This window comes from Lepus europaeus, chromosome 4 (genome assembly GCF_033115175.1).
Source record: "Lepus europaeus isolate LE1 chromosome 4, mLepTim1.pri, whole genome shotgun sequence".
Taxonomy (NCBI): domain Eukaryota; kingdom Metazoa; phylum Chordata; class Mammalia; order Lagomorpha; family Leporidae; genus Lepus; species Lepus europaeus.
Window position 1 is genome coordinate 130,315,863 of NC_084830.1, and position 20,572 is coordinate 130,336,434.

At 47.6% G+C, this 20,572-nt stretch overlaps 1 protein-coding gene across 2 annotated transcripts in view; it reads right to left on the bottom strand.

The window, feature by feature from the left end:
• HMGXB3 (HMG-box containing 3) overlaps positions 1 to 20,572 on the bottom strand; it is a 57,277-nt gene that overhangs the window by 7,637 nt on the left and 29,068 nt on the right. For both annotated transcript variants that reach the window (XM_062188858.1, XM_062188857.1), the window contains exons 8-15: positions 17,696 to 17,859; positions 17,463 to 17,560; positions 14,600 to 14,698; positions 12,399 to 12,548; positions 7,396 to 7,697; positions 6,786 to 6,913; positions 3,024 to 3,155; positions 1,672 to 1,856 (exon numbers count right to left, since the gene is read on the bottom strand). In XM_062188858.1, the coding sequence (XP_062044842.1) occupies positions 1,672 to 1,856; positions 3,024 to 3,155; positions 6,786 to 6,913; positions 7,396 to 7,697; positions 12,399 to 12,548; positions 14,600 to 14,698; positions 17,463 to 17,560; positions 17,696 to 17,859 (1,258 nt within the window). The remainder of the gene's footprint in view (positions 1 to 1,671; positions 1,857 to 3,023; positions 3,156 to 6,785; positions 6,914 to 7,395; positions 7,698 to 12,398; positions 12,549 to 14,599; positions 14,699 to 17,462; positions 17,561 to 17,695; positions 17,860 to 20,572) is intronic.

Genomic DNA, 20,572 nt, shown 5'->3' on the forward strand with positions numbered 1-20,572 from the left:
CTGTTTGTTTTATCTAAAACCAGTACTTAAAAAGGTACAATACAGGCCGGCGCCGTGGCTCACTAGGCTCATCTTCTGCCTGCGGCGCCGGTACCCCAGGTTCTAGTCCCAGTCAGGGCACCGGATTCTGTCCCGGTTGTTCCCCTTCCAGTCCAGCTCTCTGCTGTGGCCCAGGAGGGCACTGGAGGATGGCCCAGGTCCTTGGGCCCTGCACCCGCATGGGAGACCAGGAGGAAGCACCTGGCTCCTGGCTTCGGATTGGCATGGCAAGCCAGCTGCAGCGCGCTGGCTGTAGCGGCCATTTGGGGGGTGAATCAACGGGAAAATAAAGACCTTTCTCTCTCTAACTCTGCCCGCCAATAAAAAAAGTTTAAAAAAAATAAAAAGGTACAGTACATATTGTGTTTGTTTTTGCATGTATGCCTCATTATGTATAAGGTATTTGATCAATGTATGTGCTTTTCCAATGTGTTTTAATTGGGAAGAAAATGGTAGGAATCTACACTAAATCCCTAACATGCTTAACTGGCCAGACCAAAATATACCAAAGCCCCTCTCCAGAGGCTCCACACCTGCCCCCGTGGTACACATACGAGTTACGGGTCTGCACCCTCAAGAGCCACTTCCTGCCCCACTCCTCTTGTTCACTATGGTGAGTTCCAAGATGGAATCCTCACAGCTCAGTCCCACTGCTGGACCATCAGGGGGTACTCCACACCCACAGAGGGCAGACTAGCCCTCTTAGCATGAAGGCAGGACACAGCAATCTATGGGGTTTCTTTTTAACCCTGTATTGGACTAAGGGAGATCCCTACTTTGCTCAGGTATCCAATCATACAGAAAGCCTCTTCTGTACACCTAATGAAATAATCCCAAGTCCCCTCCTTCAGTCTGTTCAGCGGTGATGAAACAGTACTGTTTGTCCTGTTAGGGGTCCAGTTGGGCTTTCAAGATGATATGGCCTTATGCAATGTGTTGGGGGAAATACATCTGCTTTTGCTATTCTCCTATGACTCAAACCACGCATTTCTTGGATATCTGTCGCAATTATCAGGTATCAATGAAACCATCTGAATTTGGTTATTACCTGCATGGAATTTTCTTAGTTCAGAACCTAAGTCAGCTGAGGACACTCTTCTCCAACCTCTCGCTCCATTTCCCTCCGTGCAAGTCTTCCAAATGGCCCAGGGGACCCTATGGAGGTGCAGCCTCCTACAGCCCACTGCTCCTATTGCACACTGCAGCCACCTGCTCTTCCCCAGCACACAGCAAGACCTGCTCAGACCCATGTCTGGCTGCTGCTTCTGTCTGCAGAGTTCCTCCCCAAAGCTGCAGGGCTTTCACATCTTTACGCAAGTGCACGGTCCCAGCGAGACCTCCCCGGCCACCTGGTACAGACAGGCACGTCCTCACCGCCTCACCGGCCTCCCCGTGCTTCACAGCACACACGCCTTCCTCACGTCGGCCTGTTTCTCAGGTCTCCCACGTGAGGATGTGAGCTCCACAGGGACAGTAACTCCGGCTTTCTTAAAGCGCTATCTCCCAAGTGTCTAAAAGCGCACCTAGCTCATGTTCAGGCTACCTGTTGAACGCAGGGCTGTGGCAGAAAAAGCCACTTGCAGGTCTGGAGCTGCCTGCCCTGCAGCCACCACAGTGCTGAGCGGCACTGACCTCCACGCTCCTCAGAGCCAGCACGTTCTCTTCACTCCTCTGAGCCATTTCCACCGTGGGGGCCACCCCGCAGATGCCACAGATCATGTCGTTGTAGTCCCGGACAGTGAGGCACTCGAAAGCCCAGTAGCCACTGCACAGCAGCTCCTGCAGCTGGCTCAGCTCCTCGGAGGTCAGAGTCTTCTCTGAAAGAAAACCACGAGCACGCAGGGGGTCACAGGAAACATCTGGGAGCCATCGGGGCCGGCTGGGAAGAACAGTCCCCCCACCCTCCGCCCCAAGAACGTTTCTCCCTGAAGACAGCTAAGAAGAGCACCGACCTAGCTGAGCACCCGGCACCAGCCTTCTAGTGCTCGGGTGGCCGTTCCCAGCCAGTGATAGCTTCCTGTGCTCAGCGCCAGCAGGGGACCTGCTGTGTTGAGGGCTCTGCATGTTATCGTGCTGGATTCAATTCTTTTTTTTTCTTTTTCTTTCTTTTTTTTTTTAACAGGCAGAGTTAGAGAGAGACAGAGAGGAAGGTCCTCCATCCGTTGGCTCACCCACCAAATGGCCACCATGGCTGGCGCGCTGCGCCGATCCGAAGCCAGGAGCCAGGTGCCCCCCCACCCCGGGTCTCCCATGCGGGTACAGGGGCCAAGCACCTGAGCCATCCTCCACTGCCTTCCCGGGCCACAGCAGAGAGCTGGCCTGGAAGAGGAGCAACCGGGACAGAATCCGGCACCCCAACCAGGACCAGAACCCACGGTGCCAGCGCCGCAGGCAGAGGATTAGCCTAGTGAGCCACGGCGCCGGCGTGAATTCAATTCTTTATGAACCAGAAAGTATTATTATCTTCGGTTGGTAAAGAGAGCAATAGAGGCACAGAGTGCAACAGGCTCAAAGTTTCACTGCCATTAAGTGGCAAAGACTCAAATGCAGGTGTGTGGCACCAGCACCTTTGCTCTGCTCCACCTGTCCTTACAGCAAGCAGCGTTCAGGTGAACGGCAGCTTGTTCGAATGGGCTGGGGGAAAGCACACACAGAGAAGAGCAAAGGCAAAAACATTCTCTGGATAGTCTCGGCATGAGCTGTGTGACTGGTGGCAGACATCCACAAGTGGCGTGTTCACAAAGAGCCTGACGGACAGGCAGAGTCCAAGTCTACCTCATAACCTCTTGCTAACAGTCCTTGGATGCATGCCTGTATCTTCCAAAGTGAGCATGGCATTTAGAAAACTCCAAAGGAACAGTGCCTTAGCAAGTCAAGAATTTCCAAACTATCAAACTCCTTCCAGAACGACTCTTTCAGCTGCAGCCACTCAGGAGAATTCACAGGGAGGCTGCAGAAGCATTGGTAAGGAGGAGAACTGTTACCTGTCTGCTCCTGCACTGACTTCAGCACAACGCTGATGGACACTCTGGGGTCCTCTCCCACCTTGATTTGGTTTCGGATTGCAAAAAGCAAGTCCAGGCTCACCAGCAGTTTGTTCCCCACATTAAAGAGACCTGCAGGTTACAGAGGCAACAAGGAAATTCAGTGTGACACACAGAATGGCAAACATCACACAAAAAAACGAAACACTCCACAATAGGGAACCAGGTAATTAAATGGGGGTTAACAGCAAATTGCACATCTTTTTTTTTTGGACCTGTTCCAGGTGCCAACTCTTCCCTCCCAAGGCAGATCACTGACCTCTCTGTTCACCCTCACTCTAGTTACTCCATTCGCTGCCTCAAGTGCTGTTGCTTTCTCTTCACTATTAAGAAACTCATGGGTGGAATGTCTGAGAACCTCTGAAAATGCCCAAGTTTTTAGAATTTATTTATTTGTATGGAAGGTAGAACTACAGAGAGGCAGAGGTGGAGAGGGAGGGACGGAGGGAGGGAGAGAGAAAGTCTCCCATCCACTGGTTCACCTCCCAAATGACTGCAATAGCTGGAGCTGCAAAAGCCAGGAGCCAGGAGCCTCTTCCAGGTCTCCCATGTGGGTGCAGGGGCCCAAGGAACTGCGCCATCTTCTACTGCCTTCCCAGGCCATAACAGACAGCTGGATCGGAAGTGGAACAGCTGGGACTTGAACCGGCGCCCCCATGGGATGCCAGCACTACAGGTGCTAGCCACCAAATTATGTATCTTTATAGAAAGATTAAAGTGACCTAATTATCCTATACAACTCCTAACACTGAAAACTGCAACAAAGTAACATGGAGCACAGCACCTTCCCTTTTTCCAACTAATAAAAAAAGGAAACATTTCTCTCCCAGCAGTTCCGTCCTCAGGACCAGAAGTATGGCTCCTCCATACCTCATGCAAGGACACGAGGTGGGAAGCAGGAACAGCCTTTAGCCCAGCTCTGTGCCAAAGCCATAGCAAAGGCTTAGCATCCCTACACCAAATCCCTGAACCAAAGAAACAGAGGAATTAAAACACAACTCACAGCAAAAGAGGGCGATTTTTACACTCCTATAAAGTATCCCACACAAATGTGCACAAAAGCAAATTTGTGTTCCTGGTAAACAAATGTAGTGAGGACTAGGGAAGTGCATTCTAAACAGGAGCCCAAGGGCTGAGACCGCCATTATCTCAACTGGAGAGCAAAGCTCTGGTTACATAAAAATTAAAATGACAATAAAACCTAAGTGTCCAAAAAGCTATCCTATACAAATTTAAAAGGCAATTGGTAAGACAGCATGTAGATACACATACATCATTAGTCACTGGGGAAAGAAAAATGAAGACCCCCGACAAGATAACCTCTATACACTCTTTCTAGAATGACTACAAACTAGCAGCAGTAAAAGGAACTACTGATGCCAACATGCAGAGCAATCTCTCACATACTGGTAGAGGAAATGCAAAATGGTATCTCTGGTAACTGGCTGGCAGTGTCTTGTAACATTAAAAATAAACTCACCACATGACCCAGAAATGTGACTCCTAGGTATTTACCCAAGAGAAACACAAACTTAGGTACACACAAAAGCCTTAACATGAATGTTTGTAGCAGCTCTATTTGCCAAAATCTGCAAATGTTCATGTATCTACTCATCCATTAATGGGTGATAAATACACTGGTGTATCTGCACAATGGAATGCATCGCTGAGAAATATACCACCATGGATGACTCTCTAAGGACTCTGCTTAATGAAAGAAGCCAGACTCAAAAGGCTATATACGACGCTGGCACCATGGCGCAGTAGGTTAATCCTCACCTGTGGCACTGGCATCCCATATGGGCTCCAGTTCTAGTCCTGGCTGCTGCTCTTCCAATCCAGCTCTCTGCTGTGGCCTGGGAAAGCAGCAGAAGATGGACCAAGTCTTTGGGCCCCTATACCCATATGGGAGACCGGGAGGAAACACCTGGCTCCTGGCTTCAGATTAGCGAAGCTCCGGCCGTTGTGGCCATTTGGGGAGTGATCCAATGGATGGAAGACATTTCTCTCTGTTTACCCCTGCCACTGTCTGTAACTCTGCCTCTCAAATAAATAAATAATTTTTTAAAAAGGCTATATACTATTATTGCATTTACTAGACATTCTGGAGACAAGAACAACACAGGGTTGAGGAAGAGATCAAACAGGTGCCCAAAGTTGGGGTGAATGGTGGGTTTGCTGACTAAGAATGATACAAGAGAATGTCTCAGGTCAGTGAATTGTTCTGTTTGTATGATGGCAGTTACACAGCTCAGTACATCTGTCAAGACTCACAGAACTGTATAACAACCAAAGAAATCTTAGTGTAGCTAGGTATAAAGTATTATTAAAAACGTAAATTCAAAGAGAATAAGCAACAGATATTTTTCATCTTCAGCACTCAATCCTACATCTAAAGTAACATCAAAGTCTCGCAACAGTTAGTACACAGTGAGTGCTAGAGAAACGCCCAATGCTGATGAAGGCTGTGATGAAACGCATCAGTGGGCAGGGGTCCCATTTTTGAGCATTTGTCCAAAAGAAATAAAGATTCCATTAACAAGAATGTTCACAGCAATCACACATGCCTTTAAAAATGGTCACATAGGAGCAAGCATTTAGCCGGCAGTTAAGACACTGGCCTGCCACATCAGAGTGCCTGGCTGTGATTCCTGGCTCTGGCTGCTGACCCCAGCTCCCCGCTAATGCAGACGCTAGGAGGCAGCAGTCATGACTCGAGGAATCAGGTTCCTGCCACCATAGTGGAGATCTGCACTGTATTCCCAGCTCATGGCTCTGACCTCACACCAGCCTCTACCCTTGAAGGCCACTTGGGGAGTGAGTGAGTGGAGGCGAGCAGGAAAATAAAAAGCAGTTAAAAATAATAAAAAGGTCACAGAATTTCCCTGCTTGGTGGCCTAAGATGTCCATGGTACACTAAATTTAGAAAACATGTTAAAATGACACCCAGCACAACCCCACTTTTATTCAGAGAAACTATAAACCTACAAATACTTCCAGAACTCCTTACCTACTGCACAGATAACAACACATCAAGAAGAATGAAGGGTGCACTGTTCAGTTTTCATCTCACAGAAGTAGGACTACCACTGAATTTTAGTTTCTGCTACCTACCTGCTTGCCCTTTCCAGTTTTTCCACAATGAAGAGCCATAGACCTTTTTTTGTTTTGTTTTGTTTGTTTGTTTTGACAGGCAGAGTGGATAGTGAGAGAGAGAGAGACAGAAAGGTCTTCCTTTTTGCCGTTGGTTCACCCTCCAAAGGCCGCTGCGGCCTGTGCATCACGCTGATCCGAAGCCAGGAGCCAGGTGCTTCTCCTGGTCTCCCATGGGGTGCAGGGCCCAAGGACTTGGGCCATCCTCCACTGCCTTCCCGGGCCATAGCAGAGAGCTGGCCTGGAAGCGGGGCAACCAGGATAGAATCCAGCGCCCCGACCGGGACTAGAACCCAGGGTGCCAGCGCCGCAAGGTGGAGGATTAGCCTATTAAGCCACGGCGCCGGCCGAGCCACAGACCTTTAGCTGTGAGTTAAGGAACCAAGGTAAGGGCGCCATCACCTCCTGAGGCTGCGACACTCAGGAGGAGGAGCCCCTCTTTCTCAGAAGCCTCATCAAGAGTTTTAGCGCTCAGAGGACCACCGACCACAGAGGCAGTTCTCAAGTCGGCTGTGTGGTACTCAGAGGGAAGAAAAGGTTGGCACGCACCTGTGTAGATGTCCATGAAGCTGTGCAGGGCCAGACAATGGGGGTTCAGACACATCTTCACCTGGGCGGTCACCACCTGCAGCCGGCTGGCTGTCAGCAGCCAGCACTCCTGGGGCCCAGCCAGGGAGCTAGTACCATAAACATCACCAACAAAAAAAGAGAAGGGAAACCAACCTCTTTATAAGCAGTTCTAGGACTCAGTGACCAATGGCAGAATTCTCATGATTTTAATGCAACAAGCAAATAAAGGTGATGAACTTGGGTTCTCAGGTTTTTTTTGGGGGGGTGTTTCCATTTTGTTGGCATCTAGTCCATGGACTTCCCCCTATGACGAACAGAACTCTCATTTTATGTTAACAAATCGCACCCAACTCTCAAACCCAAACACTATGCTGGGTCTAAATGCAAACTGAATCCGAAACTGGTGATACTTTTAAGGCATCTTCCGCAGAAATGATACTACGGTTGCACTTGCAGCAACTATAAAGATAAAGAAGGCCTACCAAAAGCAAAGAATCTCTATAGTTCAGAGCCCCAACACAGTCTGAAGCAAGGGACTATATGAGCTAAGGGGTATGGAGCAGCCAAGGGCAAGGCAAAGGGTGCTTACTTTTTTCCCCCTTTGAATAACGGGCTGCTACAGAGAAGGCACTGCGTGGATGGAGACTCGTAATAATTCGACCAGGAGGTCTGCTCGATGGTGACTGTCTCCTCACTCACGTTGGACAGGATAAGTCGAGAGCTATTGAGTTCATGGATCAAGGCAAAGACCTCGGCCAGCTCTGACTCATTCTCAGGGATCTGCAGCACTTTGCGCAGCAGCTGCAGCGTGGACTGGCGCTGGATCTCCCTCTGGGCTGTACTCAGGGGCTCCGTGGCACTCAGCACATCTGGGAGTGGTGAGCTTGCCTCCTGGGAAGAGAGTGAACAGATCATCAAACACACAAAGCAGAAACAGCCAGCCAGCTACAGGCTTAAACAATGAAAACCTGGGTTCCTGATCAGTGTTAACTAAGGCCGGTGCTTTCTCTCTCTCGGGCTGTCTCTCTAAACCATAAGGCCTATGTAGACCTCCTGGAAACTGAAGCATTCAACAGTCAGCCCCCATTCACCACGGTGGGGTCTGGAAGGTAACAAACCCTGATTTTAGTTCTGGATATGCCATTTAAGAGCTGTACCTGCGGGACCCAAGGCAACTGACTTCATCTTTCTGAGCCCCCATTTGCTCTTTGGGAAATGGGGAAAAAATACTAGTAATCTCCTAGAACTACTGTACAGATTAAATTACCGAGTAAAGCACACAGGGCTTATGATGTGACAGGCTATGTAAATGAGAGTTTTGATAAGTAAACAAGTATCTATACTGCATAAACTATTTGTCTTTAGGGACACACAAAGTGGTGCAGCACGTTCAGCTGCCACTTGCAGTGCTAGCATCCTGTATGAATGCTAGTCCCAGCTGCTCTACTTCCAATCCAGCTCCTTGCTAATGTGCTTGGGAAAGCAGTGCAAGATGGTCCAAGTACCTTTACTTCTGCCACCCACATGGGAGACCCGAATGGAGTTCCTAGTTCGATCCTTAGCCTGACCCAGCTACAGTCACTGAAACCATTTGGGGTGTGAACCAGCAGGTGCAAGACCTCTTCTTCTCCCTAATTCTGCCTTTTAAATATATGTCTTTAAAAAAAAATAAACAGCTAGAAAAAGTACCTGTCTAATTCTTCGTGGCTTCCAGGTTCAAGGGATTTACACACCAGCCAGATCCAGGAACAAGGTTCTAAAATACTCCTTCTGCTTCTCAGAGACCTCTGCAGTCAGGCTCCTCCCTGATCCCCCTGCTAATGCAGCATGAAGCCTGCCCTCGGGTGCTCCCTGAGCCTATCTGCACAGCAGACCATCATCTAAACCACTGGCCCTACTCTTCAGTGCAGGTAGAGTCCCTGGTTGCTTACGGACCTCCAGCACGAGGCTGGGCAGTAACAGATTCAGATTTGCTGGCCCTGTCAGGTGCTGCTTTGTAGAAATTAATTTCTCAGTAACACAAGGGAAGCTTTTATTAGTTCCTCACTGGACAACTTGTTTCACTGTCTGGAGTGGTTTGGTCACTTATCTTTCTCATCCACTACACTGAACTCCTCCAAGGACGGGTCTGCTTCACCTCTGAAAGCCTGGTCCATAGTAAGCAGACCATCAACAGACGCTAGCTGCTAGCTGCAAGAATGAACGAACAGACGGCTACAGAAGAGCAGGCTGCCAGTCAGGTGTTCCCGGTCATAGCCACAATGAACCATGGGCAGGAATACTACCTTTTGACTCTGAACCAGAGATGAAGGATTCAAAGGACTGAAGACCACTGCAGCCCAGAGATGTTGGGTTTAGTGACAGCAGGAGACAAACTAACATGCCTGGCCACCAGAGGGTTCCAAAAAGCAACACACACAAATGCCTCTGGGTTTCTCATCAGAGCTTTATTTAGTGGAACACAGTAATTACATGTATTTCTCCAAACCGCACAGTGAAGGGATGTCTAAAGATGAGGGTCTTGGGGGTGGGCCGCTATCAGTTAACCAAAGATGGAGAGATCTAAGAGTGGCATTTGAAATCAACTGGCAGGAGATGCCTAGACAATTTCTGCCAGACCAGGGAAGTTAAGTGAATTCATCATACTAGATCTGCAAAGCAACACCTACTTCCATACTGCAAACCACAAAGAACCAGAATGAAAGGGAACTAAAAAGACGTGCAGAGCATCTACCAACACAGATCTTAATCTCATCCTATAATTACAGAGCAACACAAATGATGTAAGCAAGCTCCAGAGTTAGAAGGTTGGGGGCAGGGAGAGAACAAATACAAATATACCAGCCCTGGAGGAGGTTACGATCTTCCTGAGATGAGAGATGTCTACACAGACTGGGACGATGCTATGGGGCAGGCACACATTAAGTGCACTGGGAACCCAGCAGACAGCTCACTTCCTTACAAAAGGAAGTGGAGCAAGAGAAACTGATGGAAGCTACACATCCGATCTGCATGCAATTTCATGGGCTTGCAGACTCCTCGAGGCTCAGTTCTGATTCTTCACTAAGGCTCCTGGTTCTAACTAGAGTGCAATGCCCAGATCTAATCTACCTTGCCTCGTTTTACCAATGAGGAAGCTAAATCAAGACAGGTAGCTTCCAACTCAAGGTCACTCCCAGCCAAGTCTCTTAATTCCTAAGTCCCAGTGTTTTCCCATTAAGCTACCAGCGTGCACCTACTCTAGTTCTTCTTTTTCCTGAGGACAACCACCTCACAACACCATCTCAAGCACGGACACAGACCTAGAGAGACTTCTTGTCAGGAATGCCCCCCCCCCCCTCTTTTTTTAAGGAGTTATTTATTTATTTGAAAGAGTAGCAGAGACAGAGAGAGATCTTCCATTTGCAGGTTCACATCCCAGATAGCCACAGCGATTGGGGATGGGCCAGGCTGAAGCCTTGAGCTTCATCTGGGTCTCCCCAAGCAGGTGGCAGGGCCCAAACACTTGGGCTGTCTTCCAATGCTTTTCCGAGGCTATTAGCAGAGAACTGGCTCAGTAGAGCAGCTAGGACATGAACCAGTGCCCAGATAGGATGCTGGTGGCTTCACATGCTACGCCACAACACCAGTCCCTGCAGATAAACGTCTAAGCTTGAAGCAGCATTCCCAAATCTTTCTTGTTCTGTTCACTCCCAAACCCCCGTTAGTCTCTTTCCTGAAATAATCTTCCTGCAGGCCTCTCCCTGGCTCACAGGCATCCGAAGAACAGCCATCTGCCAATCAAACAGTATTTTCCTTAACAGCCCCTCTCCCTGCCACTCTCTCCTCCAACTGAACGGAACGCTCTTCACTTTTGCTCATGCTTGTCCTTGTTTATGGCACGCCTCCCTTTTCCACCCAAAGCCTGCCTGCCTTTCGAGGTCCGGCCTAGCCCTGGAATGGCCAGGCTCCATCTAGGATCCTGACCTGTTCCAGGTGCCAACCCTTCTCTCTCAAGGCCGATCACTGACCTCTCTTCTTACCTTCAGTCTAGTTATTTCACTTACTGCCTCAAGTGCTGTCGCTTTCTCTTCACCATTAAAAAACTCATGGGTGGAATGGCTGAGGCCCTCTGAAAATGCCCAATTTTTTAATAGATTTATTTATTTATTTGAAAGGCAGAATTACACAGAGGCAGAGGCAGACAGAGAGAGAGGTCTTCCATCCACTGGTTCACTCCCCAGATGGCTGCAATGGTTAGAGCTGCACTGAACTGGAGCCAGGAGCTTCCTCTGGGTCTCCCACATGGGTACAGGGGTCCAAGGCCTTGGGCCATCTTCTACTGCTTTCCCAGGCCACAGCAGAGAACTGCATCAGAAATGGAGCAGCTGGGACTTGAACCAGTGCCCATATGGGATGCCGGCACTGCAGGCAGTGGCTCTACCTGCTATGCCACAGCAGTAGCCCCGAAATGCCCAATTTTAATGGTCCTAAGGAGCCAAGTGGAATATATTTTACTGTCCAAGTACTCCGGACCAACTTAAGAGTAGATTTGCCAAGACTGCTAAAGGTTAAAGTTTTGCAACAAACCTGAGCCAGGAACAGTGACCTGATCTACAGAGTCTTGGGGGTGGCATTCTCTAACTATTCACTGAAAGGATAAATCAACTTACAGGTCTTGTACCAGGCTTAGAGGTAAGAGGATGCAACCCCTTCATCCTTCCTTCTTCCAAATCCTATGTTGCCACTGCCCTCAGTGAATGAACTCTTAGTTCTCAGAAATTACAATACGTGGATGCCATGGTTTCAAAGTCCCCTAAATTTCATCTGCTGGAAACTTAATCCTCGAGTCATATGTTAATGGAATTTGAGAAGTAGAACCTCTGGGAGTCAGTTAATGCATTACTGCAGGAGTGACTCTGTAATAAAAGTGAGCTCTCTGGTAAGCTTGCTCTGTCTCAACACGTGACGCCCTGCGTAATATCATGATGTAGAGAAAGGACCCTTACCAGTGCTAAGCAGATGTTAGTGCCAAGCTCTTGGAGTCCCAGCCTCCAGAACAGTAAGCTAAACAAAGCTCAATTCTTGGGGTTGGTAGTGTGACACAGTGCCACCATCCCATATGGGCAGTGGTTCGAGTCCCAGCAGCTCCATTTCCAATCCAGCTTCCCGCTAATGTGCCTCAGAAAGCAGTGAAAGATGGTTCAAATGCTTGGGTCCCTGCCACCCCTGTGGAAGACCAGGATGAAATTCTGGACTCCTGGCTTTAGCCTGATCCAGCCCGGGCAGCTGCGGCCATTTGGAGAATAAGCCAGCAAATGGAAGATCAAGTAAATAAAAGAAATCTTAAAACAAACAAACAAACTTCAATCCTTTACAAATCATCTGGTCTCAGGTATTTTGTCACAGCAATTCAAACAGACTAAAACACTGGCCAAGTTCCTCCAGTGGACACGGAGCCCAGAAGAAGGAAATCAATTGCTTGGGTTCAGAAACTAATCTGGTTCTAGTTCTGATGCTATTATCATTATATTAGAAAATCTTTTTGTTTCTACTAAAATAGTTCACTCAAAAAGCTCCAGGCCAGGGAATGTGTTTGAGGAAGGAACTCACGATAGCCTTGGTGGTTTTCTCAGTCCGGTCTTTGGCAAGGTTAAAACCACAGCTGGGACAGATCCGAGGTTTGTGCCGGTTGGTGTAGACATAGCTACAAGAGGGATTCTTGCACTTTCCCCGGCCTCTTGAAGTAGCCAGGCCCAAATCCTAAAAGAATAAGGCAACATTGAATTCTGCGAAGCTAAGCCTCGTCAGAGCCCAGAACCAGCTATCAGTAAATCAGAGTGGCAATCACAAACCTGAGGTAGCCCAACTTCTAAAGCAAAATCCCCTTCTTGCAGCTAACCCCTTCCCATTTTAACACAGGCTGTACTACCTCTGGCAAGGCAGCCCTTCTCCCCGTGTGAGACAAGCTACTTGAATCTCCAGGGTCAATATTAAAATGCGTTTAAGCCCCGAATAAAGACAAACTGTAACAACTGGACTAATTAAACTTGCAGCTTGAGCAACCAGGCTCTTCCAATAAGTTAGTTCAATGAGCCAAACAAAATCCTGGGCAGTTCTCACCAGATGCTAAATCTAGTGGTCACATGTAGCCAAAGCAGGTGCGAAGTCAGGGTATGGAGGTAGTAATTAGGTCATTAGGAAAAGAAACCTGAGCTGATCTCTGTGATAAGGAACAGCTAACTCCTTAAGGGTCAGGCCAGACTAGGCACTAACCCACCATACCATATACTGTCCCATTCCCTAATGATTCCTCACCAGTGCCAGATGCTTGTTTGTGATTGAATGAGTGGCCTTTTCTGAACCTGTCTGCCATCACCAGGTAAGCGCTTTAAAAACACAGCTGCTCTCTCAACAATCTTGTCATCTTACTCAAGTCAGCCAGAGAAACTTCCCCAAGGTATCTGATCAGTTGATACTGCACAGATGTCAACAGAAACCCCAGATATAAAAAAGCAATGCAGCATGTTGCAGGTGGTAAAACTGAAGACCAGAGAAGGCAAGAGGCTTGCCCAAGGTCATAGGGCAAGTGAATCCTGACAAACCAGGTCTTATAACTGTCTAGTATTTAATCTACCATTCCACACTGCTTCCTGTGTTAGAAGATGACCCCAGAGTCACACTTATGTTTATGGGATGTTAATGTGTTGTTTTAAAAATAGGGAAGGGGGGCCGGCACTGAGGTATAGTGGATAAAGCCACCACCTACAGCACTGACATCCCGTATGGGCACTGGTTCAAGTCCTGGCTGTTCCTCTTTTGATCTTGCTCCCTGCCAATGGCTGGCAAAAGCAGCAGAAGATGCCCTAAGTGCTTGCATCCCTGCACCCACGTGGAAGACCTGGAAGAAGCTCCTGGCTCCTGGCTTCAGATTGGCCCAGCTCCGGCCAATGCAGCCATTTGGGGCATCAAACAGTGGATAGAAGGTCTCGTTCTCTCTCCATAATTCTGCTTTTCAAATAATAAGTAAATCTTAAAAAAATAATAAAAATAGGGAAAGGGGAGAAAAACTCTTGTGGGTATTACTAGGTTAAACCAAGTAAGTTCTATATGAAAGCAACAGAATGTGACTGTTTCAGGGAGGAAAATGCAACACTATCTAAACTCATTCATGGGAACACTTTGTAGACTAGAGGGTTCAAAGACCGCCCAATGCTCAATCTGGACTGGATTCTCCTGTCTGTCTACTCTCAAAAATACCCTGATATCAACTAGCCTATGGTGCTGGCACTGTGGCATAGTGAGTAAATCTGCCGCCTGCAGTGCCGGCAGCCCATATAAGCGCTGGTTTGAGTCCTGGCTGTTTCACTTCTGATCTAGCTTCTGCTATGGCCTGAGAAAGCAGCAGAAGATGGTCCAAGTCTTTGGGCCCCTACACCCATGTGGGAGACTTAGAAGTAGGTCCTGGCTGCTGGACTCAGCTCAACACAGCTCCGGCTGTTGTTGCAATTGGGGAGTGAACCAGCGGATATAAGACCTCTCCCTCTGCCTCTCCTCTCTTTGTGTAACTCTTTCAGATAAATAAATAAAAAGAAAATCAACTAGCCTATGCTTTACAGGCATCCACTGGGGAAAAAATGAATTCAGCTAGCAGATTCTCCTGGCAGCCATCATTTCCGTCAGTGATAAGACCATCAGTGCTGATGATCTTGACCTAGCCCTACTCTCAATTCCAGCCATGACCTGCCCTCTTCCCCAGCCCCAACAAAGTAAAACCATCTCCACATCAACCCAGCAGCAGGAAACACACTTACCAGAGTAACAGTGCAGCTGTACTTATACGGAGGAAACATGTCAGGCTTGACTTCCACAACTTTCACCCCAGACGTCCTGTTACATGGACCACTTGGTAGCTGTAAATCAGATTGAGTTTTAGTCTTTTCAAACCCTGCCTAAAATCCCGAGGTCCCACGTGCTGAAACTACTTGAGGAAACAGTTTCTTGGGGAACTTGGAGAGCCATGCTCCAGATGAGCCCTCTGGACTGCCAGCTGGCAGTCACCAGCCCACGGGCTGAGTGGCATGCAAGTCCAGGGTTGCTACCCCATGAATCAGATCCACAGCTATTGTTAGGTAATCAAAGTATGTAATAGCTATACACACAAACAAAGAGCTGAACAATGTGGTCAAAGGAAGAAGCTGGAAGGATTCTTCACTAAAACATCACCGGGTGAGAAGACCATGGCCATCTACCTCCACCATCTCTCTGTCTATAATACCTTCAAGTGTTCTAAAAGGAATGTATTTTTTTTTAATTTAAAATTTTTTAACTTTTATTTAATGAACATAAAAAGGAATGTATATATTATTTATATAACTAAAAAACAAAGACGGCTGGCGCCGTGGCTCAATAGGCTAATCCTCCGCCTTGCGGCGCCAGCACACCGGGTTCTAGTCCCAGTTAGGGTGCCGGATTCTGTCCCGGTTGCCCCTCTTCCAGGCCAGCTCTCTGCTATGGCCCGGGAAGGCAGTGGAGGATGGCCCAAGTCCTTGGGTCCTGCACCCCATGGGAGACCAGGAGAAGCACCTGGCTCCTGGCTTCGGATCAGCACGATGCGCCGGCCGCAGCGGCCATTGGAGGGTGAACCAACGGCAAAAAGGAAGACCTTTCTCTCTGTCTCTCTCTCACTATCTACTCTGCCTGTAAAAAAAAAAATGAATTTGCATCTCAAACAAGTCATTAGTCATTTTGACTGTTAGTGGTTAAGGGACCCTCTGTCCCACACCATTCTGGGGCTCTGGGAACTCAGGTCTACCTAGCTATAAAAACCTTAGAGACTATGATCTCCACTTCTCTCAGATTAAAAACAAAAAACAAAAAACAAAAAACCAAAGACAACATAAAACATTCTAAATTAAAATTATTCTTTAATAATACAGTTGATATTTAGGATATAAGATTTCAGGTACCTGTTAACTAGTTTAAAACTAGCAAAAGGGCTTGGTTTTTAACAAATGCCCGGTGTCTACCCATCAAAAGGCAACTACTTACAAAGAAGCCTTGGGGACTGCCCAAGTAGGAGTAGACATAAAGGGATTCTGAGGACTTGAAACCTACAAGCTACTGGGGTTGACACCTTCCTTCTATCCCACATGCAATCACATACACTCAGAGCCAACATCATATCTGGGGAGCAAACCGAACAATCCTCAAAGAGAAAGCCCACTGATATTCTTCTCAGTCAATTCAAAGATATCAACCACAGAAAGTGACCTGACAAAGAGCACAGGGTAAGGGAGACGGCAGACAGGTTTTCCTATTCCAGTGGGGGCTGTGGAGTTTTCAAAACTGCAGGCCACAATCCATGGAGGGGGTCCTGACATTAATATAATGGGTTGAAACCAGCATTTTGCAAATGAGAAAGGGGAAACTCCAGAGTGACTATATACGATCGTGGCAGGGCTTCATTAAATTGTAAATGTGTATATGTTTACTGGCCTGCGATGTAAAAATGCATGTGATGGGGGTGGTGCCGTGGCACAGCAGGTTCAAGCCTGGGCCTGCAGCATCAGCATCCCATGTGGGGGCTGGTTTTAGTCCCGTCTGCTCTACTTTTGATCCAGCTCCCTGCAAATGCCCCTGGGAAAGTGGCAGAGGATGGCGCAAGTGCTTAAGTTCCTGAACCCACATGGCTAACCTAGAAGAAGCTCCTGGCTTCAGATCAGCTCAGCTCTGGCCACTGCCACCATTTGAGGAGTGAACCAGCAGATGGAACACCTCTCTATCTCTCCCTCTTTCTATAACTCTGTCTTTCAAATAAATCTTAAAAAAAAAATGCATATGTTTCAGGGAATTCTGATAACTATGCTAGTCATACATGGAAACTAACAAAAATTCAAGAATAGATGCAACTGAATGCTTGAAATTTTGGCATCTGGAAAACATTTAATAATCATTCACTAAACTGAATGGAAAATATAGGCCACAAACTAGTCCAAGGAGGAATGTTCACACAGACTATCAGCAGAAGTCAGCTCGGCATGGCAAGATCACCAGGGACTGTCTCTCTCCTTCACCTGAGTCTTCCGTAACAGCCATGCATTTATTTTCAAAAGGAGGCTACAAAGACATGACGACTAAATGCAGTATCTGATCCTAGAATGGACCCTCTACAGATGAGAGAAAATGCTATATTAAGAACTTAACAGATGAGGGAAAATGCTATATTAAAACTGACAAAATTGAGATGCAAATGGGAAATTAAAGTAGTGATTCAGTGTTTCAGTACAATGTCCGTATCCTTAAGAAATACACAAAGAAGCAGTAAGGAGTAAAAGCCAAGTAATTTACCCTTTAATTAAGTGTACTTGACACACACAGTGTAGATACAAATGACACAGCAAAACAGGCTGGTGCACTGACAATGCATGTCTCTGGGCAAGAGTTGAATGCACTATTTCAAGCATTACAACTTTTTTCTAAGTTATATATTATTTTAAAATAAAAGCTTTAAAAATATATGCATCCATTTTATTAAAAGATAGCCATTCACGTTAACTTCCCAAAGATCTACCAGTGTAAGAACTGGGCTCTGTCCGCCCCCTGCCTGCGGCTTTGACACATTAAATAGAAGCAACCAGGCATCCACACAATCCCCTTGTGGGGAAGGGGTCTTACCTTCACCTCACTGGTGCCAGGGGGCTGCTGGATGGGCTGGCCCAGCTGCTTCAGAGTGCTTGGCTTCAGGCCACAAGTCCTCACAGAGGGGGTCTTATCTGAGAGAACCGGGGCCCAACAAGTGACTCATGTGCATTCAAAGTCTCCTCAAGGTTCCCATCCCCCTTTACCACCCTACTCCTGCCCCCTTCCCATCAGTCAACCCTTCCTGCCCTGTCTGAGCCCGCTCTTACCACTCAGGGGAAAGGCCTGCCTGGTCCTGGGCAGTCCCACGCTGCTGCCTCGTCCCACATTAGCTGGGGCTGGTAGAATCGCTCTCATGGGTCTTGCTGCAGCCAGCAGTGAGGGCTTGCCCCGTGCTCTGCCTTTGAGCTCTGGGGCTTTGGGCAGGTCAACCCTAAAAAATCAAGAAGGAAAACCTGGAAATCCTGGCCTGGGAGATGAAAATCAAAGTGCAACCTGTCAGGCTTTAGATAGATTTCAAGTCAACCACTGTAGAACTGTGTGGCCTTGAGAAAACATCTTAATCCCATGTTAACGTCAAGTTTCCAATACTTAAAAAGGACAGGAATCACCAAACTTTATGGGGTCAATATAAGGACACAAGAGAACTGTATCCCCGGTGTACAACACCAACAGCTACTGCAGTTACAATAAATCATCCGGCCCAACCTCAGCAAGTATTTAATGTGTACCAGCCTCCCACAGGAAGGCAGCTTCAAGAACCTGGAGAACACAGTTGACATTTTCTGTAATGGTGAGCACAGGGGCCAGCGTTGTAATGTAGTACATAAAGCCTGTGACACTGGCATCCTACATGGGAACCGATTTCTATCCAGGCTGCTCCACTTCTGATCCAGCTCCCTGCTAACGGCCTGGACAAAGCCACAGAAGACTGTCCAAGTGCTTGGATCCCTGACAGCCACATGGGAGGCCAGGATGCAGACCTAGGCTGTTGGCATCAGTCTGAATCAGCCCTGGCTGCTGTGGCCATCTGGGGAGTGAACTAGCAGATGGAAAATTTTCTTTCACTCTTTGAAATAAAAACAAAATCAATATTAAAAACACACATTTGGGGTCAGTGCTGTGGCACAGCAGGTTAAGCTGCCGATATCCCATGTGGGCACCAGTTCGAGTCCTGGCTGCTCCACTTCCGATCCAGCTCTCTGCTGTGGCCTGGGAAGGCAGTGACAATGGCCCGAGTGCTTGGGCCCCTGCACCTGCGTAGGAGACCTGGAGGGGGCTCTTGGATCCTGGCTTTGGATCAGCATAGCTCCAGCAGTGAACCAGCAGATGGAAGACCTCTCTCTCTGCCTCAGCCTCTCTGTGACTCTGCTTTTCAAATAAAATAAATCTTTAACACACACACACACACACACAATCAGTGAGCACAGGTCCTGTCTCACAGAAGGCCTCAATTAATTTGTGCTGAAATGATTCACATGTCCCAAGCAACAGGTCTGCACAGCCTAGTTCTTTAAGGACACAAACCAACTCCAAAGTACAGTGCTAAATAAAAAACTTGAAATTTGAAAACAAAACCAAAAACCAGCAAGGCATGTTAATGACACACATGCCTATTTATTTGTACATCTTTGCCATATCCCTAGAAACACAGAAGCCTGGGAATACCGTCTCTGGGAAGTGGACAGCTGGAGCATCGGACAGAGGGAGGTTTTATTAGCGGATATTCCCACACCTCTGGAGTCTGAACCACGTGAACAGGCTGCTTATTCAACAACAAAAGTTAAAAACCCTAACTTTAAACTAGAATGCTAACCTGTTACCATTCACAGGTAGGTAATTCTTTGCTGCGGGAGGTTACCCTATGCACTGTAGGGTGTTTAGCTTCCCTCCACATGCCTCTAGATGTCAGTGGCACATCTACACCCCAGTTCTAACAACCAAAAATGTCTCTAAACATTGTCAAAATATCACCGGGGGGAAAAACTGTCCCCTGTTGAGAACCAAAAAAATAAACAAATAAGGCCTTCAGTTACAAGAACACAACAGCTTCTGGGAAGGACTGCAGGTAGAACCCAGTGAAGCCACTGAGGAAGAAAAGAAGAGGAAATGACGGATTGTACTTAACAACTTCCTACTTGCAAGGCACTAGCCTACATGCATTGAACACAAGCTTTTCAGTCTTTACGGTCAGCCTGTGAGAATAGATATTAAAAGAATTATTTGTGACAGAGACAAGAGAAATAGAGTAAGAGAGCTCTCATCTGCTGGCTCACTCTCCTAAATGGCCACAATAATGCTGGGGCTGGGGCTGAAGCTGCAAGCAGAGAACTGGATCCAGGTCTCTTCCATGTGGGCGGCAGGAGCTCAGTCACTTGAGCCATCACCACTGTCTCTCAGGAAGGGAGGAGGTTAGCATCAGGAACTGGAGCCAAGTACTGAACCCAGGTACTCCAACGTGGGATACTGGGCCAAATGCTTACTCCAAGATAAGACTGTTTAATATGCAACTCAAGATATTTTAAAGAAAACTGAACTCAAAGGCACAAGGTGACTACATCCAAGGTCACACAAAACCCAGGTATGGTCACAAGTAGAACCAAGTTCTCTGACCACCAGGCCAGGACTTTATACAGGGCACTATAACAAGACTTCTTTTTCCAAATCTAGTATCTGCGATCGGTAACTCATTTTATAACACTGCCTTCAGCCTGGGCCAGCAAGACTCTCATAACTGCTATGGAGAGCTTAAGCTGCTGTCTACAACACCAGCATCCCACATGGCCACCATTAGGAGTCCCAGATACTCTGCTTCCAATCCAGTTTTAAAGCATCTGGGAAAGCAGCAAAGGATGGCCCAAGTGCTTGGGCCTCTGCACTCACATGGGAGACCTGGAAGAAGCTCCTCCTGGCTTTCGCCTGGCCCAATCCTGGCCATTGAAGCCATCTGAGGTGTGAACAGTGAATGGAAGATCTAACTCTGCCTTTCCAATAAATAAAACACATTGTAGAGGAGGGGAGGGGAGGGGAGGGGAGGGGAGGGGAGGGGAGGGGAGGAGAGGAGAGGAGAGGAGAGGAGAGGAGAGGAGAGGAGAGGAGAGGAGAGAAAAGAGAAGAAACCCAGATGTGTTACAGGCTAGCACTGT